The 20,166-nt window shown below is 24.7% G+C and overlaps 1 protein-coding gene and 1 non-coding gene across 2 annotated transcripts; one reads left to right on the forward strand and one right to left on the reverse strand.

The window, feature by feature from the left end:
* Window positions 1-305: 305 nt before the first annotated feature.
* LOC145836004 (glia maturation factor beta-like) lies at window positions 306-7,139 on the forward strand. The gene is made up of 5 exons (XM_082943781.1): window positions 306-436; window positions 4,163-4,256; window positions 5,365-5,467; window positions 6,092-6,248; window positions 6,794-7,139. Exons 1-5 carry the CDS (start codon window positions 419-421, stop codon window positions 6,860-6,862), a joined length of 441 nt encoding a protein of 146 aa, XP_082799907.1. The 5' UTR covers window positions 306-418; the 3' UTR covers window positions 6,863-7,139.
* A 12,565-nt stretch (window positions 7,140-19,704) lies between these two features.
* On the reverse strand, window positions 19,705-19,848 carry LOC145837312 (U4 spliceosomal RNA). Its single transcript, XR_014369950.1, has one exon. It is a non-coding gene; the product is annotated as a U4 spliceosomal RNA (small nuclear RNA).
* Window positions 19,849-20,166: the final 318 nt, after the last annotated feature.

The raw sequence follows: 20,166 nt of genomic DNA on the forward strand, positions 1-20,166 counted from the left end.
TATCTGATTTTGGTTGAACCTGAATTTAAGTTAAAGATTCAAACCTGAAAAAGTACAACTTAAAAATAAGGCTGGACACAGACAAACCAAAGGTACCTTTTTTTCAAATCAAGATCCAGTCTGAACAGAATTAAAATTTAGTTTTAATAATAAAATATGTATAAACATAAATCTTTGCAAGCTAGAGCCATATCCAGACCGCTTAGGTGTTTGGATCAGGTAGAACACTACTTGCAGCAAGTTACTTTTGTATAGCGTTAGAGATTTATTTAAATGCTGAAGTTAAGATACAATTAATACTGATAAATTAAATATTTTATATTAGAAATGGTTGTTAACTTGTTGTAGCATAATATGTTCGAACTAAAGTTATTTTCTTTCAGTATTTCTATTTATTTTTATTTACACTAATTGGAATATGGCAGCTTTATCAATGGTTAGTTATTTTTAAAATAATTTTTAAGTAGCATATAAAATATTTATACTATCTATATATAGTTTGTGTATACATTAATACATTTTTTGATTTTGGTTCACTTCTTTAATATGTAACAACCAGCTTGAATTTGCAGAGAACTGTGATGTCAAATTAGCACAAGGAAATGTTGTTGTTCTTATTTTAAAGTTATGTAACATGTGCTTAAGATTTTATATGTTCTCATACATGTTTTCCTACAATATATTTTTTTATATGATTGGATTGGGAAGGTGTAAAATATGCACAAAGGGACACTTTAGAACAAAAGGTCACTTTGCACAAAGACAATTTTGTACACATTAACACCTTTCAGGAAGTATTTTGCACAGCTTGAAATGTTTTATTTTATTTTTTTATTTTTATTTTACTATCACTGTTACCTCTAACCCTTATTAGGGGCGTCGCGTTGAGTGGAGCTCTGGAGCTGTTGTTATACCTACTCAAAAAAAATGATTAAATTCAGTGTTTTGGTTTTTTTGCTCTGAGCTTATTTTATATATATATTTTTTTAATATTTCATTCAATCTTCAAATATTCAATAAATTGGAGCAGCAAGCTTAATCTATGTCAGCTGTCAGCAGTTTTCGATACAAAAATTTGTTGAAAAGATTAATTTTTGAGTTGCAAGAACTTCAGCACCATGTGAATTTAAAGATTAGTTTTCAAACACTTACATTGAATGATGTACTGAATGTAAACAAGCTGAATAAACTAAAGGTAAAGTTTACTTGCTAATTTGAACTTTGAAAGATCAACACCTAGTGGTCAACATATATACAAAAAAATATAAATAAAAACTATCAAAGCCAAAAGTTATAACAAGTTCTGAAAATGTATTATTGTTAAAAAATACCAAATTTAATAGTTTTTTATGTGTTTCATTGACAATTTTCAAAATAATTACCCATAAAAGAAGATAATAATGTTTTTCACATACCAATATATTTTTATTACAGGATATCTTTAGTAGAGAATTTAAAGAAAATATAGGCTACCTTTCTTATCTACATAATTTATTTGGACTTTTTCTAAAGATTAATTAATCTTCTACTTAGATAAATTTTACTAATGAAATAAGCAATCATGTCACTAACAAGTTACATGGAAGTTTTAAAATTAATAACTATTGATAGTATAAATTGAATTTAAAAAAAAATCAAAATTGTAAAGTACTCTTTAATAAATAAGTTTGGCATTAAGTTAGTACTTTAAATTTTAATGCAAAAAAAAGAATAAAAAATTAAAGCCATTGTAAGATCCAAACCTTTTATTAATTAAGGTTATAGGGGATGAAAAACTTTTTTTAATGTTATTTTGTAAATCCTTGACTAGGCTACATAATTATTTTACTATTTAAATATTTCAAAATAAGCTTTTAAATAAAACCAGTCAAAATAAGAGATTACCATTGGTCTTTTATTGGAGGTAAAAACAAAACAATTTTTTTTAATCACTAAAACATATCTCTTATTTTGTTATCTAAGCTAGTAGCTTAAAAATTTAAAGAAGCATTCCTAGCAAGAATTAATTCATTTTTTATTACAATAATCTAAAAATATTAAGAAAAAATGTTTAGCAAAAGTTCAAAAAATTTTCTATTTTTAGTTGAAAAAAATAAAATATTTTACTAATAAATCTTTATAAAATTATATATTTTGTTAGAATTTTTGTAAACAGTTGCTGAAAAATGAAGGAAAAAATATGATTTAAGTAAAATAATGTTTTTTTTTTGATGTTCAACACCTTCTATAAGGAACCTTTTGTACTCTCCAAATTTGACCAGCCATAGCTTATTTTGTTTAACTTATTTCAGGTTTAATTGTTAAAAGCAACTTGTAGTCTTGTTGAAACTCTTGAAAAAAATAAACAGTGTCTTACCCCCTTCCTATGGCCTTAACATTGGATCTTGTTTAAAATCCTTAGTGAACTATAATTTTTTGTTTTAATGAAAAACAAATGAAATGGTTTTTGAAAAGAAAAATTTATTTAAAAGTTTTTTAATACAAACATAGGTAAAACAAAGCTTTTGTAGTAATATTTTATAAGTTTTGAATAACGTTCACATACCTAAGTTTTTCTATGTTCGTTTGATATTTAAGGTCATTATTTTTGTTGTTCTATATCAGGGGTCAGCAGGTCAAAAAGGAACGTTTTTTATGTGCTTTTAAAAACATATTTAAAGACAATCTTTCTGAACAAAAAAAAATAGGCGATAAAATATTCTTTAAATAAAACACTAAAATTTTATTTTTGTGTTTTCGAAAATATTAGTATACTAAACTAGTTGAATAAAAATTTCAATGTGGTCCGCGGGCCGCAGTTTACCAACCCCTGTTCTATATTAATGTTTATAGATTAGTTTTATTGGTTTGCATTTAAGGAACGTTAACATATATTTTGCTTTATTGTTTAATTCTATGTATTGAAGGCTAAGTCTAACTAAACTTTGCTTTTTGGTTTTTTTATAGTTTTTTTTAAGTATTTAGATGTTTTCTAAAAAAAACAATTTATTTTTTTTTTTATTGATATTATACTTGCAGTTTGTTGAACTTTTGTGTTAAGTCTGAATGAACTTTACTTTTTGTTTGTCTAAAAAAGGTACATGTTTTAGATAAGTATTTGTTATTATAATTAAATCTAATAACCTTGTTATCATATTAAAACTTGTTGTACTTATTTTTATTTTTACTTAAAAATTGTTATTGATTACTTAATTAAGTGTAAATTTTAAATTAGTAAGTTTATAATCGTGCAAATACAAAAACTTTTATGGATTCAAATTAAATAAAAGTTGTTAAGAAAAAGTTATGATGTATAAAGGTATTAGATATAATTCAAAAACTATTTTTGTTTGATATTTCTTGTAAGATATACTTAAACTGTTATTTTTTTTTTTTTTTGTTTTAAAATTTGCCTAATGTTTTACTACCTTTATAACTTTTATCTAAATGTTTCAAACTAAGGGACTTTTTTATTACTTGACAATGTCAACCTGCAGCACCCCCTAATAGAAATGACACGTGATGCCACTGATCCTTACTCTTGGTCAGTAACTTTTCTCTTCTTTTTTTTCTTAAGTAATTTGTTAACTTTTTTTTTACTATCACTATCACTCCTAACCCTTACACTTGGTCAATATTTTTATTTATTTTTGTTTTGTTTTATTTTTTTTTACTCTTGTGCAAAAAATTACCCTTCATGAAAAAGATTCTTTGTTTATATTTGACCCGTCTTGGATTGGAGTAAAACTAATGTATGCAAAGTTTTACAAGCTGAATTTTCATACTTATTCAAATTTTATGATATGTGATTTTTTAATTTAGAAAAATAAAACTGTTAGGTAGGTATGGTTTGAAGATACATAAGATAATTAAAGAAAACATAAATTGATATTTCATTATAAGTATGGTTTTTGTTATTACTTTATTTACTTTAAGGTTTTCTTTAATTATCTTATGTATCTTCAAACCATACCTACATAACAGTTTCATTTTTCTAAATTAAAAAATTATTATAACAATTAGTTTCTAGATTTTTTGTATTGCCTTATTCCAATTACAATTTAAATATTTTACAATCTAAAACTACTTCATGGTTTGAACACTTTTTTTCAATTAGTAATTTTTTATTGATTTGCTTAAATGTTATATAATTGTTAAAAAGAAATGTTAATTTTTCTTACAGGAGACCAATCAGATGGCTGTGTTAGGAGAAGGGGTGCAAAAAAAGCTTAAACAGATACGATTCAACAAAACAAAACAAACTGCTGCTTTACTTTGTAAGTTTTGTATTTAAATACTACTTATTAGGCATGTAGCTTGGTAGGTTTCTGAAAAAAAAAAGCGCTTTTGCTCAATTATTTAGCTTAAAAAGGTTTCATAGCTTTTAGCACTTTTTTGTACTTTTTGTTTTTGCCCTTCTAGTAGATAATTTTGAAATATAAATATTTTTAGCACTTGTAGTGTCTTTAAAAAAGGACAAATTTAGTACATTTAAATTTTTATACATAAAACTCAGCTCAGATTCACATTATCAAAAAGCAATGCTTTATAAAAAAAATATTTTTAAAAGCAACAAATGTTCAAATGTGAATTAGAAATTGTTGTTAAAGATTAATGCGTTGTAAAAAATTCACTACAACACGAGAACAATAAGACGGGTAGTGATAAGCTGAGCTCGAGCAGGGACAACTCGAGCAAGAGCATCTTAAGCAGAAGAAACTCGAGCAGGACCAGAGTAGTTTCAGTTTAAAAAAAGTAGTTATAACTATAAATAAAGTATAATTGCTCTATTCCCCCTTTTACGTCGTCATGCGTAAACCTGTTATTTTTCGTACTTTGCAGATTCGTAACTTTTTTTTAGCTAGCTCCTCCCTGCTACTTACTTCAATTATAACATTTTTTTTTTAATATGTTAAAACTTAATAAACTACAAGAAAACTTCAGCAATCAGTTTTTAAGTAGGCTTATCTATTTTTTATAGGAGTAGTCTTCATTACGATTACAAAATTAAGTTTGTAATTATAGTTTTTCAACTAAAAAACCTTTAAATAGTAGATAAATATTAAATTAATTATGTTAATTTTTTTAAACAGTAATTAAGTACACAAGGGTTTATAGTATGAACACAGCTTATACAACCTTATCAGGTACAATGAGTATTTTCAACCTTTTAAAGTTTAAATCTTGTAAAGCTTTTTCATGCGTAATCATTGCACAAATGTTGGTTTTTTACTACAAAATAAAAGTGTAGCAGCAATGTAGTACATTATATATATAGTTAATCAAGAAATAATAAAATGTAATGAATATGTAATGTATAATGTAATTTAAGTATGATAGAAAATTTTTTATTTAGTTTTTCGTTTGCAAGTATTAATTTTACAGTGAAGATCAACAGCGCAACTTCAACAATAGAATTAGAAGAAGAGTATGATGGTGAATATTCAATTGAAGAATTAGCTGAGGAGTTGCCGGAATGCCAGCCCAGGTCTGTTGTTTCTCTGTTAAATGTTTTACAAAAATGTTTTGTTTCAAAGTTAAGGATTTGAACACTCTTTAAAAACAGATAAACAAATGTTTGGGAAAAATAAGCCAAGAAAAACTAAGTTTTAATTTCACATAACTATTTTGGATAAAATTTGTTACTGAAGTTACATGTTTAAGATTTGTTTAATAACAATTATTATTTTGCTGGATAAATATTAAAAAAAATTTAATAAAACTTAAATTGTCACAACTTAAAAAATACTGTGTTTTTATAAAGTTATATCTCTTTTAGAATTAGTATGTAGTGTACATACTCTGTTTTATTATTTTTTGCCGTTTCAAATTTATTTTCTCAAATAATAATTGAAGAAATATATTGGAAGTTAAAATCTGAGTAGTTAATTTTTTTTAAGTAGGAAACAAGAAAAAAGATAGGTTAATTATTAAATAATAGTTTATAAATAACAGTGTATAAATATTTAGATATAACATGTATTGTAAATTACAGTTTACTGTTTAATAAAAGTTAATTAGTCCTTTTTTCTGCTAGTTGAAATACATACTAAAAATATTTCTTTGATGTTATAAAACAAGTAACTTTACTTAACTCAATTGAAATGGCCAGGTACCTGGTGTACAGTCACGTGCATCACCATGACGACGACAGGGTGAGTTACCCGCTTGTTTTTATTTATTACAAACCAGGAGGGTGCAAGCCCGAGCAGATGGTCAGGTACGCGGGCAGCAGAAACTATTTCGTTGAGCAATCCAAAATCAACAAGGTCAGTTGTTCATGAATTATTTTTCAAAACTTATACTTTGTTTTAAGGCGGATTTTAAAAGTTAAGGTTACAATGTTTGTTATATTTTAGCATTAGGCTTAGATAATTATTAAAGCTTCGTTAATTAAAACACAGAAAATTATTTTTCGACTTATAACTTATAATTTTAGTAAAGTTTTACAAGGAAACAAGTTTGTAAAAACACATAAAAATTTGTTGATTTTAGTACCTTTTAAAGTGCAAACTTTATTTCGTACTTAAATACTTAGACAGTTTTTTATTAAACAAATTTTTATGATGTGTTTAAAGGATTTTGTTTTAGACTTATATAGAATCAACTTAGGCTCCGTGTAGAATACTAGAATATTAAACATAAACTTAGAATTATCTTTTTTAAAACCAAGATTTTAACTAGAATATTATGACCAATAATAAACTCTTAGTTTGGTAACATTGTTCAACTTCATCAGGTCTAATTGTTGTTTTACTTTTTATATAATTTTTTATTAATATAAATATATGTTAATTCAATAGATTTTTTTTAGACATTCGATCTTGGTGATAAAGAAAGTTTCACTGAGGAATGGTTGTTGGAAAAGCTCAAACTAAAATAGGTCTTAAATCAACAGTCCATATATTTGTTGCCTTTAACTGTTATCATCACCTGATTTTAGATATATACTAGTTTTAAAGAAAATTAAAAAAAAAATCTTTAATATATTTTTATGCTAAAGCAAGCCTTTATTTTCTTAATTTATTTTGAAGTTTTAAAAGTTTATTTTCCGTTTTAGCTTATTTAACAAATTTATTTAGTTTCTGATCACTTATAATTTTAAAAGGTTTAAACTGTTCTAGAAGTAAAGGAGACTGCTATTAAATAAATAATGTTTTACTTTTGAATTATCATACCTTATTGAGTTTATAACTAAAACAGTAAATTTTTAATATATAAGATATTTTTAAAAGATTAGCTTTTATTTTTTAAGGTAAATTCTTGTAAATTCTTTTAAGTTACTTATTAAGTTTTCTAACTAATGAACTTTTACGAGATTACAAAAATTATATAATTAATTATTTGACAAACACTGTATAGTATAATTTGAACGTGTTTAAAGTTTCTTTCTTTTAATTTTACATGTATTGCAATAAAGTTTTTTGTTTTATATTGCTTAAGTAATTCAAAATTTTTATATCTGAGGTTTATTGTTTGCTTAACACTTTTTTTTTGTACAGAAGTAGGTAATTTTTTCAATTCAAAAATTAGATTTTTAATTTTATTATTCTAGTTCCAAAATTTTCTAAGATAGTATTGAGTATTACACTAGAAATTTTTACGTTCAAAGTAGCAGCTTGTAAATTATATCAAAGTTTAAGCAGCAGCACATATACTTGTTTTCTTAAACTATATGAACATGTGTTGATACGCGCAACATATCTTAATTATATGAGACATACAAAGAGCAAAACAATAATAGTTGATAAGTTAAAATTCTTAGTTTTTTTTTTGAAATTATTCAAAAACATATTTTAAAATTAGTAAACGTTTTAGAATTTGTAACTGTTTTTTGTATGCCGCGAGATTTCGTAGAAAATTAAAGAATTTGATGAGCTTCTAAAACATACACTTCGACGTTTTGTAGTTTGAAAATCTCTCCAAATTTAAAGGTTTTTAGTCTATAGAAAGTATAGTTGTTAAAAAACGCTATTTAAAAAGTATTTCTTCACCTTACTAAGTTTTCTGTGCACAGTAAAATATGTTATGTGCTCACCACTAGGACCACTTACTTAAAATAATGTTTTAAGTATGTTACATGACCATAGATAAAGATCTTATGTGAGTGAATGATAAATGTTTTATATAAGTCTTGTTGTGTGCTTTTACAGGGTTACATTACGTTAAACAAGAAGCTGCTGCAAATAAAATGAATTTATTATTGACACTAAATATGTATGGTTTGCTTTTTGATGATGATGCTATTAATTATTAAAGTATCTAAGTATTGACTGATTATATAATATTTAGAATTAAAAAAAAACTATTGTGCTCATTTTATATTTGTTTATCTAAGGCAATTGTCTTGACTGTGTTCATACTAGCGTACAAAAAAATAACTTTAGGGTTCAGAAAACTTTGGAGTGCACAAAATTCGCATTAAAAAATTTAAAACAACAACTCTACCATTACATGGAGCCTCGAAGTTAAATCTTTTTAAAACATCGTTATTAACAGAACTCGAAGTAAAAATTTATATTATTATTGAAAAAATTACCAACCAATGATAAGTATTATTATAAATAATACCCCAAATACAAAATATTTTATATAGACTAACTAATGTACGACTAGAAACTATTTAATGTCTTATAAATGAAAAATTTTGTCTGTAATTGTTTCAGATTCAATAAAAGTTTGAAACGTTTGTAAAACTTAAAATGTATATATAAATTTAAGGAAGGTTTTTCGAAATTTTAACATGAATAAGCTTTTAGATCAAAAAAAATTTGAACTTATGATGCATAAAATCGACAGTTAGATTTAATCTGAAAGGAAAGATTAAAAATTGCAGATAAAATACTGTCTCAAAATCAACTTTAAGTAAAAACATGATCGTAACAATAAAAGGTTACTTGTTTGAAACTTAAAAAAAATCATAACAAACTAAAAAATAATAAGTAATAAAATTAACATTGTTTTAATTTAATCATTTGTTACATTTCTAATAAGCACAATTTTTGTAATCTTTAAATTTATCTTTGAAACTGCAATTAGAAAAATATTTTGTAAACTTAATAACTTCAAAATGACAAGCGTGATTTGAATTGCTAAAAATCTAAATAGTAACAAATTTAAACAGTACTCTTTATTTATAAATTAACACATTTTTTGTGTGTTAACAAGTTAACACACTTCAACAGAGCTATAAAATTTGAAAAATACTTTCATAGATTCATACAATAAACAGTATTTCTTCAACTTCCATAGCTTAGTTGAAGTGTGTAAACTTGTTAACACAAAGAAAAATGTGTTAGTTTAATAAAGAAGAGTATTGTATATTTGTTATAATATATTCCAGTGAACTTGTTTCCTTAGGATATCTATTAAAAAACGATTAACTTTTAATTTTAAATATTTAAAAAACTAGATATTTATAAAGTTAAAATAATTTAAACTTATCTAAGTATTTAGATTTCGACTAGAAATTGTGGATAAAAAATAAGTAATCGGCTCTACCTATTTTACCTAAAATTATTTCCACAAAAAAAATCGATATGCAGTACAATGACAATTTTTTTTTCGGTTTATTTTTTGTATAATTTTTGTCAATCAAAAAAACTGATTTTATTTTGCGTAAAAGGGCTTTAAATTTTTATTTTATTGTCTTTTTCGTTTTACAATACTTAACGTTTTCGTTTTCTTTTAACTAAGATCCATTAAATTGTAATTTGTAAATTTTAAATTCTTTTTTTTTTCTCCGACTGTATGTTCCAGATAGTTCGAATAAAAACCTCTAAATACGATCTGATCAACACAAAATCTTTTCTTTTTCGTAGTTTACACTTTCTAACAAGCTGTATCTGAGTTATTTTTAGTAGAAACAATAACTTTAGTTTTTATCTTTTTTCTTTAGGTTTCTGATTTTTTTTTAGTTTAAATCATTTACTTTTTGTAGTAGTTCTAGAATTAGAAAATTACTTAACAGAGTTTCACTTCAACTTTATAAAGTTTTATCTTCGTAATTTTTTTTGGAAATTTTCTGTAAACTTTTTTTTACTCATTAACTACTTGCTACAAAGTAGAAGCTTATAATGCTCTCTAAATACTTACGCCTCTTTCTAAAATTATAACTTTGTAGGAAGGTTAATAAAAATATTATTTACTGAAGTACATACTGCTAAAAAAAACAATAAATTTTATGGTACAGTAACTATATAAATATTGTATTAAAAGTTTTATTAATAATGGTAGACATAGAAGGTATTTTTAATATATAACATGGTCAAGCTTTTAGATTGAAATGTCTTAAATATTTTTCTATTTATGGTAACTATTATTGATTAAATATAAACAACGGTTTAAAAATCGTAATACAAAGTAACAAAATCAAAACAAATTTTATTAAAAAATGATTGCAACGGTTGCAAAAATGGCTTGTTTTAGATATAAATAAAGAAAAAAATGTTAAATTAACTAAACTTTTTTTGTGTTCTAAAGAAGCAAGGTTTCATCTTTTATATAAATCTACACCTCAGCTTGTTTTTTAATTATTTGTTACTTTTTAGTTATAAACTTTGTCTTTTTATATTCTATTTTGAAATACTGCACCAAACTGGAAAAAAAGCTATCTGTATTAGTTATTTTAAAGTTGGTAAGCACAATTTAGGGTTGTGAAAAACTAAATATTCATAAAGTTAAAACACCTTAAGTTTAAATTATGGACAAAATATAAGTTATCGGCTAAACCTCTTTATTCTTAAAGTATTTTATCAAAAATCTTTTCCATACGTAATACAATAACTAACTTTCTTTCAATTTATTTTTGTATAGTTTTATTCAATTAGCATATTTTTTTAGCGTAAATAAGCTTAAAATAAATTTAATTCAAAATTTTCACGGTATTTAATGTTCTCATATTTTTCTTAACTAGGATCTGTTCAATTGTAAAATCTGAAGCTTTCAAACTTTTAAAACTGTCATACTTAAGAAGTACAGCAACTAACTATGGTTCAATTTTTTTAGACTTCTTTTTTTTTGATTTGCTTATATAGATTTAAGATAAATTTTACTATTTAATTTTTTATAGTAGTAAACAATCCTTTGTTTTTTATTTTCTTTTTATTTCTATAAAAGATAAAGTTCTATACCTTATAAAATCTTTGAGAGTACAAAATTTTGCTAAAAATATCTTTAATATAAGTTAATTCAATATTTCTTATGAACCAAAATTTCTCATTAACTTTACATACATACAAAAACTTAATAATTTTTTAATTCATATTATTCAACAATCCTACTTTTTAAATCTCTTTTCATACTTAAATAAAACAACAAACTTTTGCATTTCGTTTATTCTATCTTTTTTTACATTATAAAATATTTTTTTAATTCTTTATTTACATTTTTGTACTACTTTAAATTTTTCAGAATTTACAAGGAGTTCACAAAGTCTTTTTAAATCTTTAGTAATATATTTCTTGGTTGAGTTATGTTTAATATGTCTTCTGTAAACTGCTTTTGATGTGCTGATCATTAAAAAACTTATACAATTAAATTATTTGTTTAATATTAAATATACGATATCTCGTAAAAACTTTGTCTGTTATAATGTAACACTCTAGTTTTTTTTTTTATAACTTATTTAAAACAAAGGTTACTAGAATACATTATATTTAAACTTTAAATTATATAATTTCTTTAAACTTAAACTGTCTACATTTTAGAACAGTTAAGCCCAAAAAATAAGATGTAAAAAAAATTACAAAATTAAGTTTAAAATCTAATCTATTCGTTATAAATAGCTTTTATTTAGTGTAAATAAATATAGATAAACAGTAGCATTTCAATTAGTTACATAAAGTAAGATACTTACTTTGTTTAGCTTCTTTCCAGATCTTTATCTTGACCTTGGCAAAGGAATCGATTTTTGTTCTTTACTAAACTGAAGTTTATTCGGTTCAGTTTATTTGAACTACCAGTTAAAAAAGTTATATTAGTAGTCTTAACTTGTCATAACAAAAAGCAACTGAATCTTATTGCCTCAGGTTTATATCATAAAAAGTTTATTTTACAAACTTTTTTCAATAGGTTTAATGTAAACTTTGTGCAATATTACTTAAACTACATTGATAGTTTTGTAAAAAAAGTTATTATTTCTGACAATAATGAATCAACTAATTTAGGGTCGTTAGGTGAGCAGGAATTTAGTAGTCGCGGGCCAAACTTCAAAAATGAGCTCTTTGCGGGCTGCATTTTCAATTACAACTTGACTTTTTTTACTCAACTAGCTATTTATTTTAAAAAGTAATACTACTTCTTTCTAACTTTTTTTTCTTTTTTATAAAAGCCAAGAATTTTTTGCTGTTTGATGTGCACATATTTTGATTACCTTGAAGACCACTGATCTAAAGGAACAGCTTTACAAAAATAAGAAACTGCTTGAAATAGTTGTGTACAAGAAAGTAACATTTATTAAAACTTTTTTACGAGAAAAAGTTATTTTTTGTCGGAAAAATAGCTGTAAAAGGGCATTGATTTTTTTTGTATAAAACTAAATGATGTCTATAAATCTATAAAAAACATTATGCTATAAATTTTTCAAACAAAATTTTATTGAAATATTAACTCAACAAAACTTTTTAAACTTTAAGGCAGATAATGTAAAACGAAATTATTTTTTCGGTCTAGCAAAAAGTTTCTTGAATGTTAATAATTAATGCTCTTTATTTTCAGTTTAGGTCAACGGTTATTTTCAGTTTAGGTTTCAATGTAAAATCGAAAGCTGAATTTCACTCTAAATCACTCACAGGTCAATAAAACTACAAAAATATTTTATCTAAACTGATGGGAAACTATTTTAAACTTATATTTTTGTCATATTTAATACATGTAGTAATTGAACTATTTTGATATTGTACGTTTTTCAAACTTTATTTGTTTATTTTATGTAAACAAATCTCTAGCTATTAATTTTTAATTGCAATTCTTTTAAGTCTTTTATTTTATTTTTTGTGAATAAAGCTTTTAAATAATTATATTCTATCTTCTTAAAAACAAAAAAAGTAATTAAATTGTTTTTAATTCAAAGTTTGAATATGATTCTAAAGGTTCGATTTTGTTTTCAAACTAATAAAAAAACATTCTATTCTCTACACGTTTTTAAATCTAAAACGATAAAACTAAATAATCCCTAATTGAGCTATACAATCTTTTTATTAAAGAAATATAAAAAGAGCGTTTTGTATTCAATCTTATTGAAATAAAAAAATGGGCTTAAAAAAGTCGTTGATGACTCAAATTTTTATGACTTAGACTAAATAAAAAACCTATAAACCAGTATTTATTCTGTTTATCTTGCGTCTAGTCAACTGTGTTTATTTTCTAAAACTGTCAATAAAGTGCTAACTATTTATCTATTCATGTGGTGTTATTTCTGCTTTGCTACATCAAAATTCATTATGTGTTTTAAAGCTTTAATAAATCATTAAAAAATCATTCAAACTTTAGTTCGATTAAAGTAAATTGTTAAAAATTTATAAGAAAACAAATTGTTCTAATGTTTTTGAAACTACTTATCTTTTTCAATATGACAAACAATTAGAAGTACTAAAAGTTGATCATAGTTTTTTTTTGTAAAGTTATAAAAACAAAAACAATAAAAACACACAGTTTTAATACTTTTTGATTTAAATATTTTCAATAGTAGTAGACTTTTTTTTAATAGTTAACAATTAAAACAAATTATTTATTGAGTTTAATCATTTATTGTAATACTAGAATATTGATGTTTTACTTGAATAATCATTTTAAAGTTCTATTGTCGGAAGGACTTTTGTTGTATTTAAATACCAAGTTGCAACTTAACAAGAACATATTTTTCATTTTCAAAAATTTGTAAAAAAATCCTTTCGAATCTACATAATTCTTTTTCAAAAATTAATTGAATTTTAGATTTTATTTTAAGAGTTTTAACGATTTCTATAAAAATTAAACTAATCATGTTTAAACATTAAAAGCAAGTGTTTTGAAACATTTGACGCGAATGTCGTATATAAGTATTCAATAAGTCTAGCTAGATTTAATTTGGTTTGCACAGAACTCTTTTATAGTAACTAACCATAATAAATGTATAAGGCCTAGAAACTACTTCTGTAAGTTTGTAAAATATAAAAACTACATAAATCTGCTTGTAACTCAAACAATTAGTTTATATTTATTCAAGTTTGTTTTTTTTATAAAATCTCAAATACAAAAACTCTCCATAATATATATATTAGGCAAACCACTACTTCTGTAAGTTTGCAAAATAAAATTAAATAATACTAATTACAAACCAAACAATCGATTTTTGTTTATTTAAGTTTTTTTTTTGTTTATAAAATTTCAAATACAAAACTCTCCATAATATTTATTATAGGCTTATCCACTGTTTTAGTTTATTTATACAATCTTAATACAATAAAACAATTAATTTTCGTATTGTTTACTAAGTTTAGACGTTTAACACGTTTCATCAGAACAATATAAAGTACATAGCAAAATTTTTTAAGAATCACAAAAAAACACATTATGACGTATAAAGTTAAATGATTTAGTTAGCTTATCTTAAAAGCAATTTATGTACAAGTAACTTATTTATTTTATTTGTTTTTTATTGTTATTGGTTTTGTTTTGTCGCTATTTTATGTTATTGATTAGTGTTTTTTGTTCTTTTAAAGTATATATTTCGATTGTGAAGACAGGTTGCTGCCTTTCTTTTCTTTTAATCAATAATAACTCTTTTAAATAGATTTATGGAAATTGTATATTTTATTCGCGACCGGTTTCGGTGGCAAGAGATTGCGACCTTTTCAAGGTCATTATCTTTATCATATCAAATTTTGCTATCATAAGCTCTTTACATCCCAGTAAATTGAGCATTCTTTTTTAGTTAAGGCAAATAACTATATAATAACTCTTTTATAATTTTTTTAATTTCGTACTTTTATAGGCTACATAAATGGCATGTGTTGTTGTTTTTCGGTTTTGTTATTGCAGGGTATTTCCCATTTAAAATTATAGTCTTTGTTTGCGTTTTGTTATATATATTAATATATCTAAAACACATGAGTTTTTAAAAATACTAGAATATACTAAAACATAACTTATGCAAAATTAGCTGTTAATGAACTTAGTATTACTAGAATATTGATGTTTTACTTGAATAATCATTTTAAAGTTCTATTGTCGGAAGGACTTTTGTTGTATTTAAATATCAATTTGCAACTTAACAAGAACATATTTTTCATTTTCAAAAATTTGTAAAAAAATCCTTTCGAATCTACATAATTCTTTTTCAAAAATTAATTGAATTTTAGATTTTATTTTAAGAGTTTTAACGATTTCTATAAAAATTAAACTAATCATGTTTAAACATTAAAAGCAAGTGTTTTGAAACATTTGACGCGAATGTCGTATATAAGTATTCAATAAGTCTAGCTAGATTTAATTTGGTTTGCACAGAACTCTTTTATAGTAACTAACCATAATAAATGTATAAGGCCTAGAAACTACTTCTGTAAGTTTGTAAAATATAAAAATTACATAAATCTGCTTGTAAATCAAACAATTAGTTTATATTTATTCAAGTTTGTTTTTTTATAAAATCTCAAATACAAAAACTCTCCATAATATATATATTAGGCAAACCACTACTTCTGTAAGTTTGCAAAATAAAATTAAATAATACTAATTACAAACCAAACAATCGATTTTTGTTTATTTAAGTTTTTTTTTTTGTTTATAAAATTTCAAATACTAAACTCTCCATAATATTTATTATAGGCTTAGCCACTGTTTTAGTTTATTTATACAATCTTAATTCCTAAAATCTACCTTTGAATAAAAAGAAATATGATGTCTTCAAAATCAAAAACAGATATTTTGCGAAGCTGCTGCACAATTTTTCCATTAAATAGAACCCATTAAATTCCTACCGTAGAAATTTAATATAATCGTGACGTAGTTATACAAAGTTGAAAATACTTGCTAGTAAAACAATAACTAAATTATTACACAGTTAGTAGGGCTATTCTTCTTTTTCCAGAAATTTAAGTATCTAGTTTTGGTTTTTGTTTTTTAATAAACATTGATTCTAAACTATAAAGCTCACCTCGGGCACACATTTTAAGGACTTTGAAATTATTATCGATATTGGAGTATGCTCAAAAATAACACTGCATTTATCATTTCCTTTGTGGTCAGCAACTCTTCTAAACATTTGACGCGAGGTCTCCCCAACATAGAAGAAAATTTGTTCTACAGAGCAGGTATACTTTTATTTAACATTTGCGTCACATATTTCAGAACACTTTCTTTTAATGTTGAAATAACCAGAAGATTTCTTTGTGGTGTATGTTGATATTTTTTCTATACCGTGCTTTTTGGAAACACTTATTACTCTTTTTTAAAATCTTAACAAGCAATATTCTAAATAAATAGTTGTAAAATACAAACTTCCATCGATTTCAGATTTTTTACCTGTGTCTGTGTTTTGCTTTCGTTAAAAAGTTAAGATGTTTACTTTGTGATTTTCAAGAAAATCATTTATTCTGCTTCGTATAAGTTGTTCCGGATATTGATTCTTTAACAGTGTTTTTGTAATTTTTAAAAGCTTTTCATTGAAATCGACAAAAGTTATACATAAATTTAGTGCTCTATTTAAATAACAGTCCAACAGACCTAGCTTTCATGCTTTTGAGCATACACTAACTTCAAAATTTAACTCAAATTGATTTTTTTTGTTTTGCGATTTTTTGTAAAAGTTTGTGAAGTTATACAAATGATTTTGTTAATTTTTTACTATTTTAACAGAAATCAAAAGTACTTATAAGTAGTGAGAAAAGTTTGTTTTTTAGAAAGCACTTTTGCTAGTATAGAATACATGTAACATATTGATATGTAATTATACTTTTTTATTGATATATTCTATAACAGGGGTCAGCAAACTGCGGCCAAGTGTTGCCGTAATTTTTTAATTCAAACTTGTATTTACAATTTACATGTATTTTTAATACGTGTGGATTTTAGATGATTAAATTCTGGTAATTATGTTGCGACCAGCGAGGTACATTCATATAAAACAAAAAATTTTTAAACAAAAAAAAAGTGCTGAAAACCTACAGCTAGGCTGTAGTTTTGATAACTATTTTTTTACCTGTTTCGCTATTATTGCTTATATTGTTGCATTTTGTTAAAAACTTAATTTTTGTCGGTCACCATAAATTTTTTTAATAGTTGCGGCCCGTGATTTTTTTTTTTGCAGTGCGGCCCGAGCGACTTTTACTCGGGAAATTGGCACGCGATTCATTAAAGGCTGCCGTACCCTGACTAAGCTAATTTTATGTTTACTTGTATCTAAAAAGTTCGGTACAAACAATAACTTGCAACAACGTTTAAAAATAGAGTGAGTGTAGTGCTTTTCCTAATAGTTAATAAGATTACAAATTCTAATTTTTAAAAAACAGTACATACTTGTTCGACTTATAATATAAAATTAATAACTAAAAAATCAAAGAACTGTTTTGTACGCAAATACTTTATTGACTTACGTAGTTTCGCTGCTCAGAAAATATTATCAGTTCTTCAGAGTCGGCAAAATATAAAGGTTTATTGAAAAATGAATACAAAATTATGTTTTCTATCAAATATTTTTACTAGAAACACATATTTGCAAGTAAAAAACAAGCTGTAAAAATGAGAAACTAGATTGAAACATTTAAATTTAAGACTTTGTTTGAAAACAACAACATTTTTTAATGAATAGAACTTGTTTGAGGTGAAAAAATATATAGTTTAAATGCTGAAAATTATGAAACAAAACTACAAATAAAATTCAAAAAACATATTAATATTAACGAATGATTAAAAGAATAACTGTTTGTTGAACGACGAAAATTAAAAACGCTTAAAAAGTTTGGTTCAAGAACCTGGTGTACGAAAAAACCTTTTGGTAATCGAATCATACACCAAGGACACAGTTTAATTTTTCATCCAGGAGTATTGGCAAGACTTTAGTTATATAATTTTTTTTTAATTAAGATTGCGTCTTTGTTACTTTAGATCTAATTTAATGTCAATGACAATCCCTACAAATACTTCTGGTACTCTCATTTCTAAATATAAGCTCCTTAATGCGGGAGTTGTAGACCCTAAAAGACGATATTTTAAAACATTGTTTTTAAATTAAAAACACTTTAGTTTAATTAATTTGGTTGTTTACTACAATAACTTCTATCCTTATAAAAAAAACCTAGTATTTATAGTTGATACTTCTGGAAGATTAACTCTTGACTCATTAACTACGCCGCCCACTGTTAGGGTTTAAAATATGGTAACGGGTCTAATTTGCACAAAGATAAAATTGCTAGAGGTTACTAAATTGCACGAAGCCAAATTTGCACGAGGGCACAAAATTGCACAAAGGCGATTTTGCACCAAAATAAATTTTTAATGAGTTATATTTTTGCACGAGAGTAAAAAAATAAAGAAAAAATAAATAAACAAAAAAAAAATAATAATAAAAGAGTTACTGACTGAGGGTAAGGGTTAGAGGTAACAGTGATAGTAAAAATTAAAAAAATAAAAATAAAAATTACAACAAGAAAAAATAAATTAAATTAAAAACTTTATTTAAAAAAAAGCTACCGACCGAGGGTAAGGGTTAGGGATAACAGTGATAGTAAATAAAAAATTAAAATAAAAAAAAATAAAATACCTTACCGACCGAGGGTAAGTGTTAGGGGTAACAGTAAAATAAAAAAAATAATGTGCAACATTGTCTTCGTGCAAAAGTATCTCCGTGCAATTTTATCCCCTCGTGCAAAAGTATCTTTGTACAATTTTGTGCACTCGTGCAATGTTTTCCCCTCGTACAATTTAGTAATTTTGTACGCTCGTGCAATTTAGACAGCTACCCTTAAAATATAAATATCGAAGCTTTGCAACTATGTTTTTATTTAATTTTAAAACTGCAGCAATGTACAGGGTTGCCAAAAGTTTTTGTAATTTTATTTAAGGCTTTCTGAGTTTCTTCCAGGTTAAAAGAACAAAATTATTGGTCCAGTTTTACAATAAAATTAAATTTAGGGTACAAAAACTGTCTTAAAAACTGTAGCAATGTTGAAAAGATACTGCAAAGCTACTTTAAATGTGTTTTTTGATGAAAATATTTTTAAATGACATGAAAAAAATAGGATAGATTTTTGTACTGAATCGACATTTCATTTATTATCATGTAAAATATTATAGTTTCAGGTTTTTAGTAATTTGTATTCAATTTTTTTTTCTTTTAAAGTTTCTCTAATTCCAGGTTTTTTTCCAGGTCTAATTCCAGGTTTTTTTTTGCCTAAATTTTCAAATTAAAGGTTTTTCCAGGATTACAGGTTTTTTGCCAACCCTAAACGTATTGTGCAGTTATTTCATTTTTGTAAAACTATTATTATAATGAAATACATACGGCAATGTTTTCATTGTAAAAAAGTATAAAAAAAATTACTAAAAATAACTAATTAAAATTTAAATTAGTTTTTATTAAAAAAAGCTAGTCTATATTTCGACAAAATAAGTGCAAAAGTAATTTAGTTTAAAATCGAATCTTTTTGTGCCAATTTACAAGTTTTATTACTCACTGATTTGTTAAAATCGTTTATAAATGGCGATACGCATTCAAAGCTATGATCAAGTATGATAATATATATGAAGATGTCCGGTAGACATCTTGCAGAAATTGCCTCAGAGTCGAGTCTTTCATCGACAAAGGGCGGGGTATTGGGTATAGTTTTCAACTAGCAATAAACGCACCTCGGATAGACCTCATTGGTTACGTTATCGCCGCTGCGCAAAGCTATACACTCAACGTGCTGTTGGAATATAAACAATCCAATGAAGCTATCGTTTGTTGTGTTGATTATGACGTCACAAAAGAAGACAATTAACAAAACTCGAAGTAAAACGAGAGAACTGAAAACAAAGTTAATTAAAGCATACTTTTAATCAAAATACATCATTTTACAAAAGCTCACATTTTTTAAATACAAAATCACTAATTGTTTTCAGATATTATACAGTTAAACAACTTATGAAAATTAAAAAATAGTAGTCTAAGAAGACTTTTAAAACTTTACTTAAAACTGAACTATTTTGTGAGTTACTTAAAAAATTACG

The sequence above is a fragment of the Thalia democratica genome, chromosome 5, assembly GCF_965202585.1.
Source record: "Thalia democratica chromosome 5, ktThaDemo2.hap1.1, whole genome shotgun sequence".
Lineage (NCBI taxonomy): Eukaryota > Metazoa > Chordata > Thaliacea > Salpida > Salpidae > Thalia > Thalia democratica.

What these genes read in the sequence shown, in the direction of transcription:
- LOC145836004 (XM_082943781.1), top strand. An exon ending in TTGCCGGAATGCCAGCCCAG is followed by an intron (nt 5,468 to 6,091) that starts GTCTGTTGTTTC and finishes TGAAATGGCCAG; the next exon opens with GTACCTGGTGTACAGTCACG. An exon ending in AGCAATCCAAAATCAACAAG is followed by an intron (nt 6,249 to 6,793) that starts GTCAGTTGTTCA and finishes GATTTTTTTTAG; the next exon opens with ACATTCGATCTTGGTGATAA.